An 11,049-nucleotide genomic window follows, 5' to 3' on the forward strand; every position below is an offset into this window, starting at 1 on the left:
CCCTTATATCTAAAGCTGTATATACATTGTGGTGAATAGTAAGTTCAGACTGGGTTGTTTATATCTAACGCTGGTGTTTTTCTGGAGTAACCTCAGAGGCTGACAACCCAAACCGACACCCCACCCCCCACCCTCATTCCTAAGAGTCCACAAGAAGTTGGAAGAAGAAGCGGCAGACTGCAGTTAGTAGCACAGTCCTGAGGAATCCCAGCTGAGCGCAACAGACAATAAAATAGTTATTTGTACAGTAATTGTGAGGGCAACTTTCACTATCTTGCCAAAGTGAAATAAAGTGTTCCAGAGGCTTCGTGCGTCTGGGCGGAGTGAAAACTTTCCATAAATTGAAGAAGCTGCAACTGTGAGTAGCTTGCAAGTTTTACCATTTGTTCATACCTTCCTCAAAAATTTAATAAACTGTTGACAATTTAATTAAAAAAACTGTAGAGTATCTAGCCTATAGTGTAGACTTTCTTTACACATTTTTTTTTTACATCTGTAGAAAGCATGAGCGAGTTGAATTGCGCTCTTACGCATGGTCACAGCTTCGTTGAACTTTTCTTTAACTTTTGCTGTATTCTGGCGATTTTGCATTTGCGAGTTAACTTCACAGCCTACACGGTATTTACGCTTAAGGCTGTTTTTCATTCTGCAGTTTTTCTCCACGGCAAGAAAAAAATCCAATAATCAAATGTATCCTTTGCATTTTTAGTACTATTTTATTTTTTATTTTTTTACTTCAGTGTGTGACCCATTTTTATTATTTCCTCTTTTAACGCCAGGTCACGTGTTTCTCTTCTATCTCTCAAACTCCTCTGTTTTCTAGTAGCATAGAGATAATTTATTTCAGTGCACCCCACCTTTGCCTGTGGGTTCACTCGACTTTCTAACGCCTTTACTGGCTTTACTTCTTAGATCATCATTGCCTGCATCTGTCAGCCTTCTAACAAACACTATTATTAGATCACTTCTTGTTCCTATATCGTTCATTATGTATTAGTTTGAAACTGACTGACAGGCCTTTGTTGCTAATCCTGCTCCTAGGGTTTCTATGTAGATTTGATCCACACCCCCACTTCTTCCCATGCACAAATCTTGGTTTCTGCCCCGAGCAAAACAGGAAAACCTTGGCTCTCCAAAAATCTGCTTTGATGTATCCCATGCAAAACACTTAAGTAGCTTAGATCTTTTGGGATTGCACATTGTTGACAATTTTATCTGAGTCATAAAACTACTGTGAGTGCATTAGCTTTAAACAGGAGAGAAAGGGAAGAGACAATTGAACAGGCACTTTTTGGTTATGCCTTGAGCTCACTACCAAGACTTCAACTCCATTTGGTAACATCTAGTCCCACCACCTGTGCTCCATATGTAGACCAGATGAGACAGCAAACAACACTTAGACCCTCTAACCTAAGTCATTGCAACTTAACACCAGCTTCAATGTGAACCCCACTACTGCCAACCCCCTTTTTGCAGCGCTTGAAATAGATGCCCCCTCTTACACAAAGTCTGGGCTGGTCATATTAGGCTACCATTCATATAACAAATTCAATGTGTATCCCTCCAGATATTACATGATTCACACACATAAACTACAATTATCAGCCTTTTTTGGGTTCATTCTGCAAAATTAATTTTAGGGGAGACTAATATAACTTTTTTTTACATCAGTCTTTCCAGTTATTCATATTTATCTTGACACGTACAATCAAGTAACCTTCACTAACTTTGTGTGCCCCTTTTAACAAAGAATCTTCTGTTCCCAGGTACAATGGAGCTTGTGTTGTTGATGATAAGCGCTTGGGCAGCTCCTGCTTTTGGTGGGTATCAATTTCTTTTCATTAAGAGGTGAAAAGTAACATCAAAATGTAGATGAAGCGTTCTCTCTGGGTTGTACTAGTCTTACTTGGTTAAATGGGGTATTTGTATAACAGGGTCGGCGTTTGGCAGGGAGATGTTTGGTAAGTCGTCTGCATTAGGCTGTGCATGCATGGCCATGTGCTGACGTTTTTAACCTCCTGTTTCAAATCCTTCATTTCCTGTGTGCCGCTAAATGGCTGCCTGCCAGCTCTCCCTTTCCCAGCACGCAGCCGAACATGCCTGGTCCTCATGTCAAGCATAAGTTATCATGCATTAATATTTGCATTTTAACATCTGAAGGCTGGGCTATGGAGTGTCAAAAAATGTTCGCATTTTAACAAAATTTTAGTCATATAGTTGGCAAGTTTAAATAGTTAAGTTCAAGTGTTAATCTTTATGCATTCTGCAGGTCATGATGTTAAACAGATTCTCAAAAAGGATATTTTTAGCTGAGAATTATTTTCCAGATCCTGTCATTTTGGCAAACATGTCACGTTAGTCCTTACAGAGAGCAGAATAACATTAGTGTATCTACTTAGCAGTCAGGTCAAAGGGTGCTTCTGTAAACTACATGACTGTATCCTGCTGCTGTCAGAAATGAACTTTCACAGGCCCTTTGCAGAGCAGATGTTTTCTTATGTATAACTTTGTCCAGTACTTATAAATATAATCACTCCAGTATTTATTTGATTGTCTCTCTTTCTATCCAACAAGTACACTCTGGTGCAGTTTTAATTACATATCCTTACATTAAGTGAAAGCTGCTATCTTAAAGAAATGTTCCACTGTATGACATTAACCAGATCTATCTTGCATTTATTTAACTACAGATGCATTTATTACCACTAGAAATACCATCAAAATCATGTATTCCTACTCTCACCAGGCTTGCGTCTTCAAGGATCTGACCTGTACATTGGCCTGGTGTCACCTGCTTGTCACCACAGAGATATGTATATTTAATGTCATACTGTGGAACATTTCTTGTCAAAGCAATATCTTAATGGAGGAAAGTCAGTGGTAGACCTTGTAGAAACAGGAAAACTCCAACCCTGTCAAGAAGCTGCACATTGTCTATTGGTTTGCAGTTTGTAATATGAGGATAGTAATGACCCTGAATACAAACCCGTAGACCTACAGTTCATTGGGACATCTCTGAGGTCAAAGAGGAGTCATGAGTTCAAGTCATGAGGCAAGACACGAATCACGTCTCACCAGCTCAACATATCTGGGGCATCCATCAGTGGGCTATTTTAGCTACCGTACTACATGTGTTTTGATTATCATAATGCGATAACGCGGATTATGGATTAGGGATTTCACAGTGTCAAATTTTTGTTTCTTCTGACAATATTTTCACAATTATTGACACCATGACCAAGCCATTAGTTTTAATTTATTCCCAGGCTAACATAATTATATCTCAGGCTTTATGAAATCAAACTTTCTGGATGTTAATGTGATATAAAAAGCCAAAAAAAGGCCACAGTGACAAGAAAGTGATGCCATCAAGTATCTGTGGAGAGTCAACCCTGCTCAAAATCACACCTGTGATTGTATAATTGCAAGATAGATCTGTTTAATGCTATACTGTGGAAGATCTCAGTAGAGACAAAAAAGTGATGGATCCTCCACTACATACAGTTACATAGTGCACCTTCTTTACAGAAAGTTGTTCTATTGTAAGACCAGTTTTGTATGTAGCTTCAGTAAATATACCTTTAATTGAGTACGCCTAATTTGCTGACTTGCTCCTATATTACCTGGTGACTTTTGCACAGACTAATGGTTTTCTTTTTGTCCCACAGTTTCGGCAGCTGACGAGGACAATGGTACGTATTATTAGGATGGAAATGTAGAAAAGTGCAATTAAGATAAGCTGCGTTCGCATTTTAACTAGCATATAAATTGGCGCCTGCACCAAACCGCTTAATGACTAGATGAATGACTCTGGTCTCATTCGGCTGTGAAGTGTGTCAATGGCTAAATCTGTTGCTCATTTGTTCTCTCTCTCTCCTCTCTTTTGACAGACAGTGCATTTAATTATGGTAAGTGCTGCACAGACATGGTCCCTTTATAAGAAATAGAGAAACGTGCTACATTGTGGTAAAACTTGCCAATTAAAGTTCAAATTGAGACATCACATCACTATAGATTATACTAATTATTATTGCTGTGGATTGCCTTTCTTAGTATATCACTCATTTATAAGCGTTCTCATTTTGTCAAATCAAATATTTGTGTAATACGTGACCAACCTCCCAAAATCTTACTTAAAGGTTCATTGAGCTTTTCTGTAGAGGGTCGGTTACCTACTTGTCTCCATGGAGATGTTATTGTTTGCCTGGAATGTTCATGGTATAATATTAAACACATCTATCTAGCATTCATTCACTAAGGGTGTTTCTATTAGCCTGATTCATCAGCTGGTTTTACTTCGTGGAAACCTTCTGGCCTTGCAGTATTAGAATTCGTTCGCTTGACGGTAGGTGGGAACTTTTTTTATTTAACCAGTCGTTGTTATTTGGTTGTGACGTATGTAATGCGCCGCTAATGGGGCAAACTGGTATATTAAGCTTTTCCGAAATCCTGGAAACATTCTCTTTGTTCCGGCTTTAAATCCTCCATCTCTGGAATCGTATGGCTCTTCGCTGATTGGCTGGTGGTTGCACTTCTGAGATTCTTGCAAACCATCTAGTGTATTCCGATTCCTGACCTAGTCACTGGAGAGGAATGAAATTGAGCGGAGGCACTAGGTGGCGCAAGGCTGGCTATTTTTCTGTTGCTCAAAAATGTAATCATTCTCTCTCTGAATAGGGTTGCCTCTCCACAGGTCTGACTTGTAGTGTAGCCTATAGTTATCTTCCGTGAGATAGAACGCAATAACATGTCTGTGAAGGCAAGCAGATGACAGACCCTCCATCACAAAAGTCGAGCCGTTTTAAAATATCTCATTCTGACATCTGTAATCATATTTTATTCCATAAATTAGGCAAGTTTATTTGTATAGCACAATTCGTACACAAAGTAATTCAAAGTGCTTTACAGAATAAGAAATACATTAAAATCCTAATAAAAACAAATCAAAACATAAATAATCATGAAGATTAAAATTAAAAAAAGAGAGACATAAATTGGAGAGAAGAGTGCGGAATGAAAACCTTTCAGTTATATGCACAGTTAAACAGAAATGTTTTGAGCCTGGATTTAAACAGCGTCACAGAAGAGTCTGTCTCACATGTTCAGGAAGACTGTTCCAGGTTTTGGCTGCATGAACCTGAAACGTTGACTCCCCTTGTTTAGTCCTGACTCTGGGCACCAGCAGGAGGCCGGTCCCTGAGCTCCTCAGAGTGTGAGATGGTTCATATGACACTAACATGTCACAGATGGACTATGGTGCTCGGCCATGGAGAGACTTGTACACAAGCAGAGCTGCTTTAAAGTCTATTCTCTGAAGCACAGGAAGCCAGTGCAGAGACCTGAGCACAGGACTTATGTGCTCGTACTTCCTAGTTCGAGTAAGGACCCGAGCTGCAGCGTTCTGGATGTTCTGCAGCGTCTCACAGCTCGTTTGGAGAGACCAGTGAGCAGACCATTACAGTAGTGTAACCTACTGGAGACAAACGCATTGATAAGTTTCTCCAAGTTTTAGACAGTAAACCTTTGATTTTTGCTATGTTTTTTAGATGGTAAAAGGCTGCAGATGTTATTGATTTGATGTGGCTGTTAAAGTTCAAGTCTGAGTCCATTATTACCCCTAGATTTCTTGCCTGATTTGAAGGTTTTAGAGAGAGAGACTGGAGGTGACTGCTGACACTGTCCCTTTGTTTCTGTGGACCAAACACTATGACTTCAGTCTTGTCAGAGTTTAGCTGGAGGAAGTTGTTTTGCATCCACACACTGATCTGTTGGATGCAGTGACCAAGTGAGTCCACTGGTCCATAGTCTCCTGCTGCCAGAGAGACGTAGATCTGAGTATCATCTGCGTAATTGTGGTAGGACACGTTATTGCTGCTTATTAACTGACCTAATGGCAGCATGTAGAGATTGAACAACAGGGGGCCCAGGATTGACCCCTGAGGCACCCACAGGTCAGGGCCATGTGATCTGAGACATAGTTTCCAATTTCTACAAAATACTTCCTGTCTTCTAGATAGGACTTGAACCAGTTTAGCACAGTACCAGAGATGCCCACCCAGTCCTCTAGTCTCTGTAAGAGGATCCCATGATCGACAGTGTCAAAAGCAGCACTCAGATCTAACAGGATCAAGACTGAGACTTTGCCTGCATCAGTGTTCAGGCGGATGTCATTTGTCACCTTGATAAGAGCAGTCTCAGTGCTGTGGTGGGCTCTAAAACCTGACTGGAAAACATCAAAGCAGTTGTTCATTTGGAGAAAGTTCGTAAGCTGTTGGTAAACAGCTTTTTCAAGGACTTTACCAAAAAACGGCAGATTTGAGATGGGTCTGAAATTGTTCAGTACTGTGGCATCAAGACTGCTCTTCTTTAGGAGAGGCTTAATGACCGCAGTTTTCAACGCGTTTGGGAATGTTCCAGATTGAAGTGACATGTTAACTATGTGAGTGAGTGGTGAAAGTAAACTGTTGAGGACAGACTTTAGAAATCTAGTGGGTAACATGTCCAGGCAGCAAGTAGATGAACTCAGACTGGTAACGATCTCTAAAACAGTTTTGTCAGTTACAGGTGCAAAGTGATTCAGCTCTAAGTGTCTCTGTGGCTGCATGCTTGTTATTTGTGTTGTGGAATTGATGGCATTTTTGATGCCCTGAACTTTGTCATTAAAGAAAACTGCAAACTCATTACATTTAGATGTGGAAATTAGTTCTAGTGGCAGTGGAGCTGGAGGGTTTGTTAATCTGTTCACTGTTGCAAACAGGACACGAGAGTTGTTACTGCAATTACCAATAATGTCCGAAAAATACTTCTCTCTTGTTTTACTCAAAGTGTAGTTGTACATATGCATTTTCTTCTGTAAATCTCATAATGAACCTGGAGGTTTGACTTGCGCCATTTCCGCTCAGCCTTCCGGCACTCCCTTTTCTGTGCTCTGACTGAGTCATCATTCCTCCATGGAGCTTTTTGCCTATCTTTAACCATTTTAACCTTTATCAGGGCGATGGCATCCAGATCATTCAAAACACTCAAAGTCACAGAGTTCAACACATCATCAACATTAGAACATGAGGCAATTTCAAAATTTATCATTTCCATGAACAGTGCACCTGTGTTATCATTTATGTGTCTTCTTCGAACAACTGTAGGAGCAGCCGGTGGTTTGGGAATAACAGACAGGTCAAAGAAGACACAGAAATGATCAGACAGAGCAACATCAACCACAGTGACATTTGAAATATTTACACCCTTTGTAATGAGCAGGTCCAGAGTGTGTCCTCTGTTGTGAGTGGGCTCACTGACATGCTGAGTCAGACCTAAAAAGTTTCAAGGACAACACTAAGCTCTTTGGCATTTTTGTCACACACATTATCCACATGTACATTAAAATCACCTATAATGACTAAACCATCAAAGTCTGTGCAAACAACTGAAAGCATCTCAGTAAAATCATCAATAAAACTTTGACAGTGCTGAGGAGGTTTGTATATGACGATGTAGAGTATGGACGGTGATTGTTTTAGCTCCATTTTGAAGGAAACATACTCAAATGATGAAAACACCCCAAATGACAACCTGTGTGTAACCAAATGATCTCTAAAAAATGCACACACTCCTCCACCCTTTTTATTTGCTCGTGTTTCAGATTCACATTTGAAGTTGGGAGGGGTTGATTCCACTAGCACTGCATGACCTGTGTTTTTGTCAAGCCATGTTTCAGTTAAAAACATAAAGTCAAGATTAAAAGAAGAAATGAAATCATGAATTAGAAATGATTTGTTACATAAAGATCTGACATTGAGCACAGCAAGTTTCTGATTAGTTTCAGTAGGACTGGATGTTATCTTCTTACAGGGAATGTGAACTAAATTTCTCTGATTAGACAGTCTAACTGTCCTTCTTTTAATCCGTCTATGTGTTGTAACTGGAGATATAGCTCCATCGCAGGGCCCCAGCCTGATATTACCTTTATCATGACTGTATGTCCTGGGACAGCAGAGGCCCTGTGCGTCCTAGCTCTTGGTGATAACAGCTCTGTTGAAAGGCAGGGGAGGGCGAGCAGGGGAGAGTTTGGGTGAGTGACCAGGTGAGGAGGTGGCCGAGGAGGTGGAATAATAATAAATTAATCTGGAGCTCAGGAGTCTCCCCCACCTTGAAGGCCACTTGGGTTCTGTAAGTAAATTTCCCTTGAATTTTCCTCAGAGACTTTTTAAAAACATCAAATATTAAGATTTGTAACTTTGTCTTTTCCAAAATATCACATTTCTGATTATCCCCCAGTAAGCGTTTAAACACTCTGGATTAATTTATTTAGAAAACTCTGGTAAATATATAAGGGGATTTTCACTTTCCAAACCTGAGAGGTGGGCAGGACTGTCTAGCTCCCTCAAGCCAAGTCAATCAGATATTTTTTCTCATATCAAGTAGCTTTACATTCCTGCTTATTTTTTCTTTCAGACTATGAATCATTGAGGATTGGAGGCCTGGTTTTTGCAGTGGTGCTCTTCGTCTTGGGCATTGCTCTCATTGTCAGTAAGTAGATTCTCCTTGTGTTTAAGTGTTACTATACATACAACCTTGTGATTGAGCAACTTCACGCATCCTGGATTCATATAGTACTGCACAACAAGCGGCCCTGTGCTACTCTGATGTTTTGAGGGGTGGAAAATTGATGCTTCTTGCTGTGGCTCACTTCTCAACACTGTCATGCTCTGTGCATCGCCGCAATTCGCCTTTTATAACTTCTCCTCTTATGCCTTCTCGTCCTTGCACCTGACAACACATAGCAATTATGGTTCCCTGAATGTGACAGATCTCATCAGTTATTAAATACAGCTAATAAAAAAAAATGTAATGCTCATTTTGCACATACTTAAAGGTGCATCGTGTAGCTTTTCGAGTGGATGGTGCCTGGAATATTCCACAGTATGACATTAAACAGCTCTACCTTACAATTATTTAATTACAGGTGGATTTAGAGCTCAAAAATATCTAGCTACCTGGCCTGTAACTTGGTCTGGTTTGGTCTCCATGATGATAGAATGGTTTAATACCATACTGTGAAACATTTCAAGGTAAGCAATAACATTTCCATGGAGAAAAGCATTTTGACGGACCTTCACTAAAAAGTTACATAGTGCACCTTTAGACTGATGCATTTTACAATAAGGTAACTCATGTAATTATTAAAGAAATTCAGCAAATAATCCTCAATAGTGTAAATGTAATAGAAAAAGGTAATAGTTGTTCCAGTATTACATGTGTAAATATTGGAATAGATGTTCTTTGGCGCCCTCTAGTGATGCGTGTCCAGTCAGCATGAAAGCAGTGTTTATGTTCCGCAATATTACTCTGGTATTGATTTTTTTCCTAGTAATGTTTCATAATAACGGCCCTTGTGTTTTAGAGTGCTATTATTTGAAGTTGATGTCACTGTTGCCTTTCATGAGTGAGTTTGAACACAATCCAGGAAAGCAAGGATTATAAGTTTCTCGTGACTGGCTGATTATTCAGGTTGGCTTATTGGCACCAGCTTTGCATAGCACTCCATTAGCTACTTCTCATTTTGCCTATGTTAGGAAACTGAGTTGGATTCAATTTTGTAAGTGGTAATTGTAATTAGTGTTGTCACAATAATACGATTTCTAACTCGATTTCAATACTAAGGAATAGGCTTCATATTCAATATCAACTCTGGTACCACAGTGATAATAAAAAAAAAGACTTCTTTCTTTAGACAATAGAATGTGACTTTCAACATTAAATCTTGTATATTACCATGTTGTGTTATATCTGTGTAATCCCTCAGTCATGCAGGTACATTCCATAATGCTCCACGGGCATGTATTAGCCTATGTACTCTTATACATGTTCTGATACATCTTAAGATCATTCTAAATTTATTCAGGAAAGGTTCACTGCTGCCCTGTGAATGTGATTTTTCTAGTATCGATACCTGCTCAAATGAGTATCAGGCTTTGATACTAGTTTTACAATCAGTTAGTGTCTAATTTTGACACTGTTGACAAACTAATTATAATCAAATGTTGTCATTAACATGAAATAACATATTTTTTGTGTTTTCAACAGGCCGGAAATGCACCTGCTCAAAAAGTGACAAACCCAGGTAACTTGAGTAAAAACATGTTGGATAAAAGCACTACTTAAGAATTCTGCAGTAATACCTTTTGTATTGTTCCTGTGCAGACCCAGGGTTGACCCAGAATCGGGTGGTAGAGGTAACCTTATTTTCACTTTTATAATTAACAAAAAAATTTGAATAGAGCCCAATTAATGCTCCTAACTGTATTTTCCAGCTTAGATACTGTATGTTGAAGTGCTTTCTAGAGGTGAGCTTTTAATCTATTATATCATATAAATCATGTCATATTGTTACATAGATATAAGATATAATAATCTTTGTTTGCCTTTTTGCCTTTCAGATTTTAGCTCATCGAAACAATTGAAGCTGACAATTTCTTTCCATGAATGTGATTTTATTATACATTACACTGCTTATGTTTGTATGTTAATGTTTTTATATGATCAGTAGTACCTAAATAGAGAGCCAAATAGATGTATTATGTAGTGTTTTGATTGATAGATATGATTGTGTGACATTTAAATAAAATGTCCCAAAGCCTAAATTCTTTGTTGTCTCTTGTTGTTTGAGGAGCTGGTTCATTGCAGTGCGCTGGACCCTCTGTCATAGTGCACAACTGCTCCTGCTGACACAGCACACTGCCCACTTACTTACAGTCTGCTGCTTGTATATTTTCATTCACTGGAAGGTACGAGGCCAGCATCAGCCAGCATCCCAATGACTGTCTCTTTATGATGCTTCCACTACTTGTATTTGCACTTTTAAAAAGTAAATGAATCAAGTAAAATTTACGTTTATAAAGCCACCTTCTCTCTATGAAGATTTTTTAAAGATCTTTTTAAAGGCAAAACCATTTGCTTTGGAAAAACATAAAATAATTAAGTGGAAAAAGATGACACAATATTTTTAAACAACATTATAATATGCTGTTTAGTATTTGCCAGTCCAAATGA

At 39.0% G+C, this 11,049-nt stretch overlaps 1 protein-coding gene across 1 annotated transcript; it reads left to right on the forward strand.

Moving 5' to 3' along the window:
* Positions 1 to 27: 27 nt before the first annotated feature.
* LOC110171775 (FXYD domain-containing ion transport regulator 6-like) lies at positions 28 to 10,640 on the forward strand. Its single transcript, XM_020937552.2, has 9 exons — positions 28 to 358; positions 1,767 to 1,820; positions 3,669 to 3,692; positions 3,891 to 3,908; positions 8,452 to 8,526; positions 10,084 to 10,120; positions 10,201 to 10,232; positions 10,311 to 10,343; positions 10,437 to 10,640. The coding sequence occupies exons 2-8, from the start codon at positions 1,772 to 1,774 to the stop codon at positions 10,313 to 10,315; spliced, it is 240 nt and encodes a 79-aa protein (XP_020793211.1). The 5' UTR covers positions 28 to 358; positions 1,767 to 1,771; the 3' UTR covers positions 10,316 to 10,343; positions 10,437 to 10,640.
* Positions 10,641 to 11,049: the final 409 nt, after the last annotated feature.

The sequence above is a fragment of the Boleophthalmus pectinirostris genome, unplaced genomic scaffold (genome assembly GCF_026225935.1).
Source record: "Boleophthalmus pectinirostris isolate CB_2022bp ecotype Guang Dong unplaced genomic scaffold, ASM2622593v1 HiC_scaffold_6, whole genome shotgun sequence".
Classification (NCBI taxonomy): domain Eukaryota; kingdom Metazoa; phylum Chordata; class Actinopteri; order Gobiiformes; family Gobiidae; genus Boleophthalmus; species Boleophthalmus pectinirostris.